Source organism: Phycodurus eques, chromosome 12 (genome assembly GCF_024500275.1).
Source record: "Phycodurus eques isolate BA_2022a chromosome 12, UOR_Pequ_1.1, whole genome shotgun sequence".
Taxonomy (NCBI): domain Eukaryota; kingdom Metazoa; phylum Chordata; class Actinopteri; order Syngnathiformes; family Syngnathidae; genus Phycodurus; species Phycodurus eques.
The window spans coordinates 5,295,098-5,313,616 of record NC_084536.1 but is presented as its reverse complement, the minus strand read 5'-3'; the positions used below and the strand labels follow the sequence as shown (position 1 = coordinate 5,313,616).

General features: G+C 41.3%; 1 protein-coding gene across 11 annotated transcripts in view; it reads right to left on the bottom strand.

Annotated features, from left to right (window-relative positions):
- kalrna (kalirin RhoGEF kinase a) overlaps positions 1-18,519 on the bottom strand; it is a 204,053-nt gene that overhangs the window by 30,073 nt on the left and 155,461 nt on the right. For 8 of the 11 annotated variants that reach the window (XR_009769550.1, XR_009769551.1, XM_061691497.1 and 5 more), the window contains 10 exons: positions 18,257-18,465; positions 17,302-17,588; positions 11,020-11,185; positions 7,514-7,576; positions 7,299-7,326; positions 5,870-6,032; positions 5,676-5,797; positions 3,396-3,527; positions 3,173-3,334; positions 1,896-1,974 (listed from right to left, as the gene is read on the bottom strand). Coding sequence is in view for 8 of the 11 variants with exons in the window: in XM_061691497.1 (XP_061547481.1) it covers positions 1,896-1,974; positions 3,173-3,334; positions 3,396-3,527; positions 5,676-5,797; positions 5,870-6,032; positions 7,299-7,326; positions 7,514-7,576; positions 11,020-11,185; positions 17,302-17,588; positions 18,257-18,465 (1,411 nt within the window). In the remaining 3 variants the exon portion in view is untranslated. Of the gene's footprint in view, positions 1-1,895; positions 1,975-2,521; positions 3,335-3,395; positions 3,528-5,675; positions 5,798-5,869; positions 6,033-7,298; positions 7,327-7,513; positions 7,577-7,707; positions 10,231-11,019; positions 11,186-17,301; positions 17,589-18,256; positions 18,466-18,519 lie in introns of those variants that run through there. The other 3 variants (XR_009769552.1, XM_061691502.1, XM_061691503.1) reach the window with 3 other exon arrangements.

Genomic DNA, 18,519 nt, shown 5'->3' with positions numbered 1-18,519 from the left:
TTTAGCAAATAATCATTAACTTAGAATTTTATGGCTGAAACACATTCCAAAAAAGCTGGGACAGGGTGATGTTTACCAATGTGTTACATCACCTTTTCTTTTAACAACATTCAATAAACATTTGGGAACTGAGGAAGCTTTGTCGGTGGAATTCTTTCCCATTCTTGCTTCATGTACAGCTTCAGCTGTTCAACAGTCCGGGGTCCGTTGTGGTATTTTTCGCTTTATAATGTGCCACACATTTTCAATGGGAGACAGGTCTGGACTGCAGGCAGGCCAGTCTAGCACCCACACTCCTTTACTACGAAGCCACGCTGTTGTAACACGTGCAGAATGTGGTTTGGCAATGCCTTGCTGAAATAAGCAGGGGCGTCCATGAAAAAGACGTGGATGGCAGCATATGTTTCTCTAAAACCTCTATGGACCTTTCAGCATTAATGGTGCCTTCACAGATGTGTAAGTTACCCATGCCATTGGCACTAACACAGCCCCATACCATCACAGATGCTGGCTTTAGAACTTTGCATCCATAACAGTCCGGATGGTTCTTTTTCTCTTTGGCCCGGAGGACCCGACATCCACAATTTCCAAAAATAATTTGAAATGTGGACTCGTCGAACGACAGAACACTTTTCCACTTTGAATCAGTCCGTCTTAGATGAGCTCGGGCCCAGAGAAGCCGGTGGCGTTTCTGGGTGTAGTTGATAAATGGCGAGCATGCACTATGCATGCTCGCCATTTATCAACATGCATAGTATGTTGATAAATGGCGAGCATTTTTCAGCATGCATAGTAGAGTATCAAGTTGCACTTACGGATGTAGCGCCGAACTGCATTTACTGACACTGGTTTTCTGAAGTGTTCCTGAGCCCATGTGGTGATATCCTTTACACACTGATGTCGGTTTTTGATGCAGTGCCGCCCACCTGAGGGATTCGAAGGTCACGGGCATTCAATGTTGGTTTTCGGCCTTGCTGCTTACATGTCGTGATTTCTCCATATTCTCTGAACCTTTTAATGATATTGTGGACCGCATATGATGATATCCCTAAATTCCTTGCAATTGTACGTTGAGGAACATTATCCTTAAACTGTTTGACTATTTTCTCGCGCACTTGTACACAAAGAGGTGAACCTCCCCACATCTTTGCTTGTGAATGACTGAGCAATTCAGGGAAGCTCCTTTTATACCCAATCATGGCACCCAGCTGTTCCCAATTAGCCTGTTCACCTGTGGGATGTTCCAAACAGGTGTTTGAAGAGCCATCTGTCCCAGCTTTTTTGGAACGTCTTTCAGCCATAAAATTCAAAGTTAATGATTATTTGCTAAAAACAATTAAGTTTATCACTTTGAACATGAAATATCTTGTCTTCATAGTAAAAGAGTTCGGGTGCTAGACTGGCCTGCCTGCAGTCCAGACCTGGCTCCCATTGAAAACGTGTGGCGCATTATGAAGCGTAAAATACGACAACGGAGACCCCGAACTGTTGAACAGCTGAAGCTGTACATCAAGCAAGAATGGGAAAGAATTCCACCTACAAAGCTTCAACAATTAGTGTCCTCAGTTCCCAAACGGTTATTGAATGTTGTTAAAAGAAAAGGTGATGTAACACAATGGTAAACATGACCCTGTCCCAGCTTTTTTGGAACGTGTTGCAGCCATAAAATTCTAAGTTAATGATTATTTGCTAAAAACAATCAAGTTGATCAGTTTGAACATTAAATATCTTGTCTTTGTAGTGTATTCAATCAAATATAGGTTGAACATGATTTGCAAATCATTGTATTCTGTTTTTATTTATGTTCAACACAATGTCCCAACTTCATTAGAATCGGGGTTGTACTTCTCAACTCAAATGTTAACAATGATGTTTATATTGTGTCCATATTTTACCTTCCAATCTCACAAATCTCAGAGAATGTCGACTCAAAGTTTTCTTTCCACTGGATTCCTGTTCCGTCATAAGCAGAGTCTAAACAAGGAAGTGTCTGGATTAAAGGAATAATCGTCTTAAAACCATCATTTATCATCAATAAACAGCCAAACTCCATGGAGGAGCCTTCAAACTTCCTTTCAACTTTACTCAACGTTCATTGTGTGCAACTCTCTGCCACAGCAAATGCTCTAACTTTTCCTTCTTTCAATATGTACTGTATTTTGTATCGAGTACAGCGCAGGAATTTTCAACCACTTATTCTTTTCAGGGTCACGGTTGAGCTGACTAGCCTCTCTCAGGTGAATTTTTGTGAAAGGCGAGGTACACCCTGGACTGATCGCAATTATAGGGTATTTGCTGTCATGAGCTGTGGCCTGCACTTCTTTTGTTGGAGCTTGGGTGGCGCTTTGCGCCCCTCTCGCACTCTCTCTCTCTCCTTCCCCCTCTCACTTGCCAGTAATCAGCACTGCCTGTCATAAAAGCCTGCCAGATCAAGACTTCACTGCCAGAGTATTAATGTTCTCCTGTGGTACAACAGGAGCTACAACACGTAAGCTACACCAGTCCTTGCTATCCTTCTGACCTCCTTGTTTTTCCTTATCCTCTGTGCTCCTTCCGTGTTCCCCGCCGAGCAACTTCTTCCATCACGCCACCACCTGCCACACATTCCCTGCCTCGACAACCCACCAGTACGTCTCAAGGATCATCTCCATACCCTCTTTCAATAAACCGTTCATCACAAACCTCTCAGCCCCAGCCTGCTTCTGGGTCCAGTCAAAATTGAATCGTGACATTTGTGAATGAATGTGGACGTAAACGTCTCCAAAACCTTTGCATCCGCTGTGGGCGTGGCGGGTACTGTATATGTTAATTTCTTCATTGGCCAAGAGGGGAATTACCCAAGAGCCCGATTAACTCTGTTTAGCAGGAAATAGCAAACGCAGCCAGGAAGAGGAATCCGAGTAATTCTTTCAACTAACAAGTGTTATAGTAAACTGTAAATCATGAATGGTTTTTTTGTTTGTTTGTTTGTCAAATTTAGCTTTGGTCGGAGAAGTTTGAATTCAAAACAGAGTAGTAGACAGTATCCTTGCTTATCCTGGTTCATTTTTACATACAGACCACCAATAATTTTGATCCAAGATTAATAATATGACAAGCATTCTTATTACAGTCAAGTATTTGTTTTTTGTTTGCTTGTGTGTGTGTATGCATGTGTGTGTTATGTTCTTACTACTGCTGGACAGTGAAACCATATTGGAGGGCTCAGATGGCGGACCGAGCCCCCAGCGGTTGGAAGCTCTCACTCTGAACTGGTAGTGACCGCCGGGGATGAGGGTGTCGATCTGAACACACTCCTCCATGCTGCTGGACACTTGCTGCCATAGCAGTGAGTCTGGACAAAAGAGGAGAGGTCAGCCTCAGTCATTCAACGTCAAGAACCAAAAAGCTCGTACCTTCCTGGCGAGACTCCACCGTGTAGCTGCTGACTGCACAGTGAACAGAAGAAGCTGGAGGCGGCCAGTGGAGCATCACGGCTGTACTGCTGGCCTCCTGAGCCACGGGTCTCCCAGGGGCTGCTGGGATACCTAGACGGCAACAAAAATATACATCACCGACACAAGCGGTGGTTGCATGACAAGTTGCCAACCAATGAACCAGACCTGTTCAATCAAAATAAATCTTAAATACAACCTGTCTGACTAAATGGAGTCGGCCAAAAGATCTCAAAAAGCTGCAACAAAATGCCACGCTCCAAAGAAATTTAAGAACAGATAAGAAATAAAGTAATTGACATCGATCAGTCTGTAAAGGGCTACAAAGCCATTTCTAAAGCTTTAGGACTCCGGCGAACCATTATGAAAGACACTATCCACAAAGGAAGAAAACGTGCGACCGTGGTGAACCTTCCCAAGAGTAGCCAGCCTACAAAAAATTACACAAAGAGTTCAATCGAGACTCATCCAGTTCACAAAGGAACCTAGGGACACCATTAAAGAACTGCAGGCCTGCCTTGCTTCAGTTAAGGTCAGTGGTCATGACGCAACAATAAGGAAGAGACTGGGCAAAAATGGCATCCATGGCAGAGTTCCAAGGTGAAAACCACTGCTGACCAAAAAGAACAAAGGCGTGTCTTACGTTTGAAAAAAATAAAATAAAATAAAATAAATAGGGCGGCACGATGGCCGACTGGTTAGAGCGTCAGCCTCACAGTTCTGAGAACCCGGGTTCAATCCCCGTCCCCGCCTGTGTGGAGTTTGCATGTTCTGCCCGTGCCTGCGTGGGTTTTCTCCGGGCACTCCGGTTTCCTCCCACATCCCAAAAACATGCATTAATTGGAGACTCTAAATTGCCCGTAGGCATGACTGTGAGTGCGAATGGTTGTTTGTTTCTATGTGCCCTGCGATTGGCTGGCAACCAGTTCAGGGTGTACCCGCCTCCTGCCCGATGACAGCTGGGATAGGCTCCAGCACGCCCACGACCCTAGTGAGGAGAAGCGGCTCAGAAAATGGAGAACAAATAAAATAAAATTCTAAATGATTCCCAAAATGGAATATTGTATGGACTGACGAGAAAAAAGTTTGACTTTTTGGAAGGTGTGTCTCATTACATCTGGTGTAAATGTAATACTGCATTTCAGAAAGAGAACATCATACAAACAGTCAAACATGGTGGTGGTTGTGTGATGGTCTAGTTATTAGATTTAGGGGGCCATTACTTTTTCCACACAGAGCCAGGTAGCTTAGAAAAGTTATTTTCTTGAATAAATTAAAGCACCATATAAAAACTGCATTTTATGTATAATTGGGTTATCTTTGTGTGATATTTTCATTTGTTTGCTGGTTTTATACATTAAAGTGGGCAAATACCTTTTCACGGCACGATATTTCCATGGCTCAAACGTCTCGTTACGTGTAGGCATAAGAAAGATGCTTCCAGGTTATAGACAATTGACAGTATGACAGTTGAGCTGTCGTGATTGCCCCTGACACCCCCACAGTGTTCGAGAATGGACATAATGGCTTGATTTTTTCCACACTTGTGAAGCCTCATTTCATATACTTGCTGATTTTTTTTTTATAACGGAAATTTGGCCAGGTTTTTAATCCCAATCTTCTCTGTTGTATGTCGAGCTGTAATCCACAACTATCCACGACCCTAACCAGGATAAGCGGTGTTGAAAATGGATGGACATTCCCGTGCTGGATCAATCTGTGGTGCTCTAAAATGATGTAGTGGTAATTTCATATTTTACCTACGAACGGGCTGGCCCATATATGGACAGCGTGCAGGTTGACTGAGCTACAGAGAAAGGAGAAAGCATGCCAGGTTGGAAGGAGCAGGAGGAGGCCGGACAAGCATTTAGCCTACGTCATAATGAAGCGACGAAGGATTTGTTGTAATGCTGAATTCCAGCGTTAGGGGGCGCCAGAAATCGCTTCTGATTATAGCTTCTGATTCTGAAGACCTTGGGCAAATTAGATTGATATGGCAGCTCATAGAAGCTGTAATATGATTGGACAAAAAAAAAAATCTAAAATCCACAACAGCAAAGAGGAAAAACTACAGAATGAATTGAATTGACTGTTGGTAATAAATAAATAAAAGTTCATAGACTAAATATTAGAGTTTAGCTGTAAATGTAGGTCAGTGCTTCTGACCGTGTTAAGGCTAGCAGAAAAGGGCTGGACTCTTCACAACTGGTGTCGTCATAGCCTTAACCCAAGTTGCATTACCTTGCACTTTGATGGAGGCGGATGAGGAGGCCGAGCCGTGGTCGTTGATGGCGACACAAGTGTAGATGCCAGTGTCCTGCGGCATCAGGTTACATATCTTCAACAAGATGTCGCCAGTGTCCCTGAAGATGAACGGATTAGAAAAGAGCACATGCGACAGGAAGAAGCTACAAAGACGAGAGTGTCACCGCCACCTGATGTCTATGGTGAAACGGCTGTTGCTGGTCACCAGGTTCTGGTCGGGGCCCTTCAGTGTGACGGCGGGTTTGGGTCGTCCACACACTTTGCAACATAGGACCACCGTCTCCCCGAACGCACACGCCACGTCCGAGAGCGGCACCAGGAACTCTGGAGCCACTGGGCACAGGAGCCATATGGAATCAAAGACAGAGAACATGTGGCGTGTCCAGATAACAAGGCATTGTGCCAATGCTGAGAAACAAACCTTTACTGCAAACTACAGCCCCTGGGGCCATTTGTGGCTCCACTGTTCATTTTTAGCTGCCCGCGGTATATGAGAAAAATAACATTTGATACAGCCCGCAATGCTATTGAAAAAAAAAAAGAGGGTTCAGCGTAAATAATTGGGTGTTGAAAGAGTGTGGTGGTTCCAATAACAACTCCCCTGACAACAACAACTACTACAGTACTATAAAATTGTTTTTTATGGATATTTCCTAGATATGAAAAAACAAAAATGATTTACCTACTACAACAAAGGCAGTAAGAACATTTCTCTTCATAACGGTGACTAAAGATGATTCCATTTCCGAATGGTTTGGTCCACTTTCTGTATATCACAGTCATGATCCTCAAGTAAACACTCCTTTAAAAATTATCACATTACTACAGATTGCTCTTATTTTGGTTGTGAATGCTGAGATCTGATCAGTGCAGGGGTGGCTCTATTCTAATGGTAAACAGGGCCACGGGCCACCCCAAAATTCTGAAACATCCTTAACTATTTGTCTTACCAACTTTAACAGAAAGCTATGAGAGCATTTAGTCAAGATCCTACTAACTGTGTTGAATTGTCCAACTACCAATATGCTCTTTAGCCTCACTAGTAAGACAATTCAGCATACTAGTGCGACAACTAGGGTGCACTAGCAGAACGACCATGTCTTATTAAGTTTTTCTGTGCACTGGTAGAATGACTAGAGGCAAAACTGTGCACGAGTTGAAAGCTGTATGCCATACTCCCAGTGACAGAAAATTCTACAAGATCCAAACGGGTTTGGGTTGGCATTCACCACCTTGGCCAAATGTATTTTGATTGGGGAGAAAAATTACCGTCAGCCCCCCGGCTCCATCCAGGAATGGATTTCAGGAAAGATTTCCAGCAGCATCATCCATTTGTGGAAGATCATTGCACTCGCTCACACTCAGCACCTAATATAATGTCTGGAGTGTCATCCCCAGCCATGAGGTGGCATATGTTTATAGTCATGGTATCTGGGCTTGCTATGATAGCATGTGATGTATTGACCAATACTGTCTTTTTTTCGAAATTGCATTTTGGTTCAGTGAGATTACAATCTCTCAGAAATTTCAGTGTGAATTTGTGTTTATTTTAAGAATTATTTTATTGTATTATATATTTTTCGGGAGTCATTTTCTTACCTTCCTGGATGAAGTTTGGGTTGAGAAGCTGGAAAACAGACATTAAAACAAGCATTTATTTCATTTGTGCAATTTCCCCCGTATTTTATTCAAAATTTCTATTATAGCTTTCAGCTAAAACACATATTTTCTGAAGAACAAACACTGGGGGATGCCGCAGTATATGTTTTGTATTGTATAGTGACAATGTGCATCTTTATTTTTTTTCCAAGTACCTCCATGCCAGTCTTTGGGTCGAGGTCGTCGTCACAGTCGGATTCATCCGAAGTGTGAACCTCCTGGTAAGGGAAGAAGGCGAAGGAGTGGAAAAGAGAATTACGCAATACTGGAAATGAGTGGTTGGAACAAGGGACAGGCCAACAGGGGGAAAAAGTTAAAGGACCAGTGCAGGGGGTAGAGAGGACATGTGCAACAAGAACAAGTAGGAATACTACAGAGAAAAATAATACAGGAGGAAACAAAGAAGTGAAGATTGGTAGGATTTGCTTTGGATTTAGTGTCCATCAGCACAGGAGAATCTGTCTGTTTGGCCCAGAAAAGCTGCTGATACTTACCTTTTTAATGCCTTTTAAAGGTTGTGCTAAAACCATGATCATTGTGTTCAGTGTCAGGGAGTAACTGATTACATGTAACCAGATGACAAAATGTATGTTATCGTAATCCATGACCTTACTGGAAGAAAATGTGTAATTAAATTACAGTAGTTGCTTCTGGAAATGTATACATTTTTATTATTTATTTATTTTTGGGAAAAATAGTCCCAAAAGTTCAGATTTAACAAAGTTATTTTTTTGTTTTTTTTTTCATAACAACATCCACCTTCTGAAACTGATGCTTGTGATTGGCTCTCTCTGGTCATGTGCCATTTTGCTTTCGTCTCAAACATGACTTATTTTTCTAAATATGACTTTTGAAGCACCACCTTATGGTGCAACCATTATTGGGAAGATTACTTTGGAAATACAATTGGCCACAGTTACAAGTTACCCTGTTGAAAATGTAATAGTAGCGCAACTATTTCAATAATCTTTGTACATTTCCAAAGTAATCTTCTCAACACTGATTGTTTTCACATGTGATATTTAAATGCTTGCAAATGAATACTTGATGTTAGGCTACAGGGTGATGTTTTACATTTTTAAAAAGCACAATTGTACTCACTCTTGTTAGCTCAAAATTAGTTGGACCAAAACCAAACCTTAATGAATCAGCCAATCATAAAAATTCTCGTAACCATGCACGATGAAATATCAAACGAGACAAAACAGAAATAGAACTTTATTGGGGGGGAAAAGAGAACAAAACAAAAATGTGTATTCAAGGCTTTAAAAAAAAAAATATATATATATATATATAAATAAATAATAATAAAATGAATTCAAGGATTTTTCGAGGGGATCAAATTGGTAAGATTAAAAAGAAACCATTTTTGTGGTTCTCATCAGTCACACGTCTTGGTCTTCATATGGTTAATTTTAACACTTAACACAACAAAGCGGTGCTTGTTTTACCCTCTTAATCAGTGAACAACAATCTAGCTAAGCTTTTAAGAATAATTGATAGACCAGTTAAACCAGCAAACCTTAGTTTACAGGTCAGCTTGCTTGATTCATGTGGGCTCACTAGCAGCCAGCTAGCATCAAGGGGAAAATAGTGGGTGGGGGGAAATAGACTAGTTAAAATAAGTTGAAATAATGACATTCAAACTGTCTTTGTTTTCTCGGTCAAATGTTATAGTCAACAGTCAAACCGTTTTCCTTGACTTTCTCAACCATTTAACAACGAACCATGAATGAAGTTTAGCGTTGGAAAGTCAAGCTATCTTGGTTAATCTGGGCTGGCTAGCGGCTAACTAGCTATCCAATTATAGACATATGAGGACTCACTGAGCAGGTTTGCCCACTACTGCGATATGTCAGCACGTCCGCCATATTGTATGTGGCTGATCTGCCCTGGAAACAAATATGCAAGTAAATTAACTGAACATCATCAAGTCCTTTCTATTAAGTGCACCAAGACGCTCATTCACCCGAAGCCAATCGTCATAAAAAAAATTATCTTTTATTCTGATGAGTATAAATGTTTACTCATCAGAACTGTGAGGCAAATGCTCTAACCAGTGATCGATCCACTGTGCCGCTAATAATGGCCAAATACAGTATAATCAAAAATCAATGTTCAATCTTTTTTTTTTAATTATTATTATTATTATTAGTATTATTTTTCCTAATCCTAATCCAATGAGATCTGTTTTTGGCTGTAAAACGCTTGGTACCTCTCCAAGCAGCAAATGAATGAAGCATCTTCACCAGTCTCTCCACTTTACCACATCCAATGTGGAGTTGACGTCGATGTATGATGATGAATTAAAAGCAAAGTTTTGCGTAGATGGGTGAGCCTGCTTGGTTGTTTTGGGATCACAAGTAGCTGACTAGCTAGCCAACAAGCACATAGAGCATTTTGTCGAGCGAATCCAAACAGGTGCTCTAGCAACATAAATCAAGAAAATGCAAAATAATCCACATTGCTATTTTTCAATTCCAGAAAGCCATGTCAAATCCGATAACTTTATTTTTCAAAAAGTGGTGCATTCAAGGAGAAAAATAGGGTAAATAAAAAAATAATAATTACAGATTCAGTGGTCCTCAACTGTTGACCATCTTTGTCTTCATATGATGTCATAATAATAATAAATATAATAAATAAAACAATAACACGGAATGAATGAGCAGCAACATTAAATTCAGCATAGACAAGCCAACTAGCTATGTTTCTCTTGGCTCGCTGACTAGTTATCCGACTAAGCAACACATTTGGCGAATCCCACCAGGTATAAGGATTAATAAAGCTGACAAAACGACACCTAACGACACTGTTAATTTTCAATTCACAAAAGCAAAGTTGTCACAAGAGCTATATTAATGTTAACTAGCTGGTTGAGAACCATTGTAACGGGGTTGTGCACAAAGGTCACACCATGTCATTGTGGGGACACACCACACAAACATGCACGCACACACACACACACACACACACACACACACACGTACACACACATTAGCATAAAACTACATTATTCACAAAAAGAGATAATCGGCTTTTGGGTGAAATTTCAGGATGAACCTAAAATGCTCTTTTTTTGGATTAACTTAATTTGCCCAATGTTTCAGTACTTTTTGCAAAATTTCCTGTTCTCTGACAAGGACCTGAATTTCTATTTAAACAGTCATCTTCAGTGTGCTGTTCATTTTGACAACATGAGACCAAGACGACACCTTACAATGGACCATATGCACGGCAACACATTAAGCATTTTCGGTGGAAAAGTATAAAAAAGTGGCCACTGAGCTGAGAGTGTCACAGGGTGTTATTAGCAAGTTGCAACACAGATACAAGGAGATTACTGTGTAAGAGCAACATAAAGGCATCAAAGTGGATGTCCTTGGAAATGTAATAGTCAATTAATGGATCAAACATCTGTTGCAAATGTTGCCATTCAGCTCCTTGTTAGAGAACCGCAAGTTCTGCAAAATGTAGTGAACATCGAAGAGTTGGACGCTCTTAAGTTTAGCGGTCAAATTAAATTGACCTCTATTGGTTATAGTGCATTTTAGTTTCATCTTGAAATTTCACCGCTATGCGCCATACCCCTAACTTTTTGTGAACAGTGTAAGCGTGGCGAGGGGCAGGCAGGAGACAGGCGCGCATCGCCATTACTCACTTTGCCCTTCGCCCTGGCAACAGGGGAGGCGAGCAGCGGGGGAGGGGGCGTGGTTTCTTTTGTCTTACGCAGCAGGCCATTCTCCTGACCTCTGACACCCAATGCCGAGACCTCCTTGGCTTCGGCGCGCTTCCTGGCGCGCAGCGTGTTCCACGATAGAGACTTCCTGTACGGTACAGGAACAAGACATGTCAACGGAGGATCACAGAGCAGTCTGGACGTGACTAGCTGGTTCTGGCTGCGCAGGCAACATCATCTTTTAAACACAAAAACAGATTGTAGCCTACTGTAAACTTATACATAACATTGTTTATTATTAAGTGTTTGGGCCATAAGCGAGTGGAGATGATGTACGATATGTACTAATTACTGTATAGGGGATAGACTGTAACCACAGCCGTGTTGTTTTGTCACATTTAATAATTGCTATCATTTGTCATACTGCAGCAGCTTGCTAGCAGAGCATTCTGACATCTGTTTTTGTTGGGCACAGTGAATCCCCACTACTTTATATTGTTCACTGTTCGCGCCTCTGCTTTATTATCTATCTATCTATCTATCTATCTATCTATCTATCTATCTATCTATCTATCTATCTATCTATCTATCTATCTATCTATCTATCTATCTATCTATCTATCTATCTATCTATCTATCTATCTATCTATCTATCTATCTACATATGAGTGTTTGTAGGCCTGTCACAATAATTACTATATCGACTTATCGTTCGATAAATTAAATGAGACACACTAGTTTTTCCAGACTCGATAAATTGTCGTCGTTGTGGTGAGCCGGCACTCGGCTCACGGCGAATTGGACAGCTGGTTAATTAGCCGCTAGTGGACTCGTGGAATGTCAGCGGACCGGTGCCATGTTTGCTCCGTCCAGTACTCCACAACCACCGCAGCGCGCTCCACCGCAACGACGTCGTTTAAAACGTCAGCGCCTGGCTCTACGTTACTGTGTGTATCAGTCCCCAATTAACACAAACACGGGAAAGTTAACTGTTTATTAAGCATAACCTCAGCGGCAGCCCGTAGTTGACAACAGCGTACGTTAACGTATATGTGATTGACAGGTGAAGGACTTGTCTCCAGCACCTTCAGCGGACCAACTACATAGTCTTGCAGCTCGAGAGCTGCAATATTTTTCATGATTTCAGATGCATAAAAAATATATATATTATCGTTTATCGTGATATTTTTTGGGAAAATATATCCATCCATCCATTTTCTGAGCCGCTGCTCCTCACTAGGGTCACAAGCGTGCTGGAGCCTATCCCAGCTGTCATCGGGCAGGAGGCGGGTACACCCTGAACTGGTTGCCAGCCACTCGCAGGGCACATAGAAACAAACAACCATTCGCACTCACAGTCATGCCTACGGGTAATTTAGAGTCTCCAATTAATGCATGTTTTTGGGATGTGGGAGGAAACCGGAGTGCCCGGAGAAAACCCATGCAGGCACGGGGAGAGCATGCAAACTCCACACAGGCAGGGCCGGGGATTGAACCCCGGTCCTCAGAACTGCGAGACTGACGCTCTAACCAGTCGTCCACCGTGCCGCCGGAAAATATATCGTCTTAAAAAATGTATCGTGACAGGCCTATATACAATGGAGGAGATCATTTTTTGATCCCTCACTGATTTTTTAAGTTTACCCGCAGACAAAGACAATGACCGGTCTATAATTTTATCGTAATTATAATAATAATAATTTGTAATTTTTTTAAAATTCTAACTTGGAGAGATAGAATATCAAAAAGAAAGTCTAGAAAATCACATAAAAGATTCAAAGTATTTTGCAATTCATTGAAGGAAATAACTATTTGACCTCCTATCAAAACATGACTCGGTACTTGGTGGAGAACCTTTTGTTGGCCAGACGTTTCTTGTAGTTGATCATCAGGTTTGCACATATCTCGGGAGGAATTTTGGGCCATTCCTCTTTGCAGAGCCTCTCGAAATCTTTAAGGTTTTGAGGCTGTGCCTTGGCAACTCGAACCTTTAGCTCCCGCCACAGATTTTCTATGGGATTTAAGTCTGGAGACTGGCTAGGCCACTCCATGAACCTTAATGTGCTTCTTCTTTAGTCACTTTTACGGTACAAAGCTACATCCATATTTCCCTCGATGCGCTGAAGTTGACTTCTCCCCTTGGCAGAGAAACACCCCCAAAGCGTAATGCTTCCATCTCCATGCTTGACGGTGGGGATGGTGTTCTTGGGGTCATAGTCTGAATTCCTCTTCCTCCAAACACGGCGAGTCAAATTGATCCCAAACAGTTAGATTTTTGTCTCATCTGACCACATCACCTTCTCCTAATCATACAGGTGTTCATTGGCAAACTTTGGACGGGCCTGTACATGTGCCTTCTTGAGCAGGGGGCACTGCAGGATTTTAATCCATTACAGTGTAGTGTGTTACCAATGTTTTTCTTGGGACTGTGGTCCCAGCTGCCTTGAGATCATTAACAAGCTCCTCTCGTGTACTTCTGGGCTGATGCCTGACCTATTCTCATGATCACTGATACCCCACGAGGTGAAATCTTGCGAGGAGCCCCTGACCGAGGGAGATTGACGGTCATTTTGTTTCTTGCTTTTTATAACTATTGCACCAACAGTGGTCTCCTTCTCACCCACCTCTTGCCAATGGTCTTGTAGCCTATTCCAGCCTTGTGCATGTCTACATTCTTGTCCTTGATGTCCTTAGAAAGTTCTTTGGCCTTGTCCATGATGGAGAGGCTGGTGTCTGATTGATTGATTGATTCTGTGGATAGGTGTCTTTATACAGGTAACGAGTTGAGAAAGGTGTCTTTCATACAGCTAACGAGTTTATATTAGGAGTACTTTCTTAAAGTTAGAGGACGAGTCTGTAGGAGCCAGAATTCTTTATTGTTGGTAGGGGATCAAATATTTTTTTTCACTCAATGAAATGCAAATATATATATTTTTAAATGTGATTCTCTTGTAGATATTTTGTCTCACTGTAAACTTACTTACTATAAACCTACTATTGAAAATTATAGGCCTCTCGTCTTTGTCAGTGGGTGAATTTACAAATTCAGTGAGGGATCATATAATTATTTCTTCCAATGTATACACAGTATGTATACAGAGGAACCTTGATATAATGGACCCAGATATAACTCATATCAGATAAAACAGTCCGTCGGGACCGAACAATGTGTCCATAAACAGTTTCCATTTATCACTTAATCTGCCGTTGACAAAGTCTGTAAATTCCAGAATCAGCCGCTGTTGTTTACTGGCACGGTGGCGAAATGCAGGTAGAGAATGGGATTGACATATTTCCGGGTCACAGATATACAATTTGACGACATCCATCCGTGCCTATGTGGTGGCCATGTTGAATGTGGTGCATTGACGTGGCGGCCATGGTGATGACGGTTATATCTATTGTCTGTTGTGCATAGTGGCATGGCGGTGATGTTACCTCTGAGGAATACAAAACAAGTCTCTGGAGTCTGGAACTTGGTATATTATCCACTCTATGGCAACGGATTTGGAACTAGGATACACTAATTCCTCTCGGCTCATGAAAGCAACTCGCGTATGATGAGTTTTGTACGTCAACAATGTCACCATGACCAAGCACACCAGCGTGGTACATTTTCAAGATATTTTATATTTATTTACAATAATTCTGTGTGTACGGGGCATTTTAGGCCACAAAAAAAACCTACAGAACAATAATTTTGTACTCTACAGTAATATGAGTGCATATGGCCACAAAACAAACAAAAAAAAAGTGTTTCAATGGAACCGGCTGGAACGGATGACCCCCTGCCCCTATTAATCCGTTATATCGAGGTTCCACTGTATATGTAGCTGCTAGCTAAATATTTTGCAAATGCAATGCTATAGTCATTGTCCAACAAGAAGCATGTACGGTGAAACCTGGATTTAACGGACTTCGGATTTAACAGATGTTTAACAAAATTCACCAGTGAGGTAAGTTTGGATAAACTTTAAAACATTTGAAACCTTTTTTGTATTTATTTACAATAATTTTGTACTTAAATGGGTATTTTTAGGCCACAAAAAGGACAAAACAATAATTTTGCACTGTATTGCTGTTTTTAGGCAACAAAAAAGTGCTTCAATTTAACGGACAATCGGATGACCCCCGCATTAGTCCGTTAAATCGAGGTTCCACTGTATCTCCAAATGTTTTTACCTGAAACACACAGTTTGATGGACAGATCATTATGTTTAAATGAAACAATTCCTCATTTAATTACTTTTTTGTTTGTTTCTAAGCCCAGTTTTTGCAGTGCAGTATATTGTAAACTGTAAATGTCAGCAGGCTGCGCGAGCTAGCCGCAATAGCCATTTACTGTGACTTGACCAAAATATGAATCAATAAATATATAAAAATAAAATAAAAACAATAGCAACAAATATTAATTACAAAAAGAAAAAACATTTGTGTAAAGTCATTAACAAAATAGATTAAACTAAACTAATACAAAACAATAGTAATACATAAATAATATAATTACATAAAAATAAAGTTGGAAAAAATAAATTACAATTTAATAATTGACAACGTCAATTGAAAATAAAAATGTAAATAGGACTTAAATTAAAGGCACCTGTTTGACAACTGAGTACATTAGGGAAAAGATGTGGTGCAAATATGCTTCTGTGTGTAATAAAACGATTTGTTCATATTATCAACTTTGATGACATCGTTGTTAATCCCACATCTTTATTTCCAGCAGTAGTTCTATCCTTCATGTGACTTCAGTGTGGTCTAAATGTGTGTGATCATCGAAGAGGTGACACTGATTCCTGATGCTGTAGCCAGACTGTACTGGTGCACGAGAAAAGGGGAGGGACAGTTGTTGGTTGCTCTTTATCAGTGTCAATGATACATTGATAAAATATAATTATTGGGGAGGAAGAGAGGCAAGATGTTAAAAGCGACATTTACCTTTTCACTCAAGATGGCACCAAAGTATCACACGTATTTTTGCTATGAATGACACTTGGCTTATCCAGAATTTATATCATTATCGCTGTCGAGAAAAAAAAAAACTCATAATTTTTTGTTAATCATAAAACAACAGTGTACCGTGCGGTAAACATTTTCAGATTATTGCATGGTACAATATTGCCATTAATTAAAAACCTTTATGAGCTGTTTATAGTCTGTTTCTAAATAAAATAATAAAATAATGGTCCACAGCTCCTCCTTCTATGTACTTCTATGTATACTGACACAATAAACCATCTGTGGAGTTGCAAACCGTTGATGTTAGTAAAAACTTAAAATACTTGAAAATAAATAAAGGGTGACAATAAGGGTATAAAGGTCTTCTATAGATTTGTAGAGATACCATTTTTTTAAGTCAACACACCTACATGACTTTCATTGAAATAAAAAAAAGTAGCAGACTTGTCATGTTTGCTGCATGTTAGCTGTTGTAGTTTATTTACAAATTGTTAAAAACTACAAACTGTCCATCGTCTCCATCTTTGTGACGCACAGAAATCAAACTTCTCCCGCCACGTTTGCTCATTTCGCTACCACATGCTCACCATCCATCCAAAATAATTTTACAAATTTAAAATACATTTAAAATTATTATTCTTAAAGAATAGCAACAGTACACTGCTGACCGTGGCCATTTTGATGAAAAACATATTGCACAGCTTGTCTTCATATTTTTCTTAAATAGTGCAAAAAGGATTTTCTGTCTTTGTTTTAATATAAACAGGAATGCTCTAGAGCCTCAGTCGAGACATATTGGTACAGTGAACTACCGAGAAAATAAACAACAAAAATCAACATGGAGGAGGAAAAGGATCCAACTTTGTCCATCAAATAAAAATAATAATTAATAATCATAACAAGGCAAGAAGAGGGATGAACAGAAAAAGCTTAAAGATTGCCACAGACAACGACAGAAATCTCCACTGCGGAGAACCCAGTTCTTTTTTTTTTTCTTGGAAAAAAAAAACCAGGAGAAAAAAAAGCTACAACAATAACAACAGAAAAAAAGGAGGAAAAGCAGGGTGTTAGGAACTGAAATAAGTCCGTTTTTTAAGCTCCACATTCCAGATCAGCTACAAGATTCTATCCAGTCTAGCTCTAGAGTTTGTTGGCAGCCAGTGACTCAAAAGGCGTCACTGAGGGCAACATGACGCCAGTGTGGAGATTTGTTAAACGGAGGCCATCCGATCCCATCCAAATGCTGCGGGTAAACAAGTGCTGTGGTGGTGGGGGGTGGGGGGGCAGGAGGGAGGGACTTACTTGATGTTGTTGGTGTCGGCCACTGCCGCAGAGAAGGACGTGGCCGAGGAGGAATCTTTTAAGGGCTTGTGGGCCGGGCCCAGGACGTGCCCCGGCACCCAGCCCTCAGCGGCGGGCGACTGGCTGTCTGCTGGTTGGTAAACGAGGTACATGTTCTGCTGATTGGTCGCCAGGATCTGCACAGTCTCGCCCTGACTGACGCATATCTCATTCTCCTTGAGCGCCGAGTAGTCCTGAGTGACGCGCATGGTGGACAAAGCGCCGTTGCAGCAGCCGCCGCTGCTCTCCTGAGGAAGACGGGGATGGCGACAAGGATGGGAAGCACGTGGAGAAAAAGAGGAGGAAGAGGAGGACAAGGTTATAGGGTGCATCTACGAGGGCTGAACGACGGTGCGACCGGCTGGGATGCCGTCCTGAGGGGGTTTAGGCTGGAGGTCGGGATCAAGGAAAAGGAGGAGGAGGAGAAAGAGCAGCAAAAATTGTCAGCCATCATTTACGCTCCAGGTCTATGTGCCCAATACTGTATAATACTATTTAAATGTATTTTCAAGTAAACACACTGACATATCCAATGTCAGTGTGTTTTACATTTGCTGAACACCGAAAGCTGTGAGACGGGTTAAGGACGGAGCCCTGCCACGAATAGCGAAAATCCACAAATACTATAAGTGACGCTACCCTAAAAAGTTGCATAATTGCCGATAAATTCCAAAGGTTTGCGGCCAAGTACTCTTTCTGTTTTAATAAAACTCCTCCACATAGTTAATTAGCACTTAAAAGCCACAAGTTGGTGACAAAGCAGTACCATTGCCATAATCAACCTCCTTAATTCACTTCAACATAGTTCCTCTGCACCAAGATAAGTCATACTTTTGTTGTTTTGGCCTGACATTAAATAGATGAGTTACAGCGAATAATGGAGGATAGGGTTGAAAAAATATAAATGCGGACTCACCCTAGAGTCGAAGCACGATGTGCCGCCATTGGAGGTGGACGTGGTCAACTGACTCCGCCCTCTCTCGCTTTCCTTTTCGCCGAGGCCGACCGCCGACGAGGGCCGGCTGTGAGAGGGTGTGGTTGAGCGATTGCTGGCGGTTGAGCGGTTTCTGGTCAGCGACGTGCTACCGCCTCGCTTCTGCTGGTACTCGATGGGAGACACGAGTGCTGTGTTGAAGGACACAAAACATTAGCAAGAATTAATGGCCACTAGGTATAAAA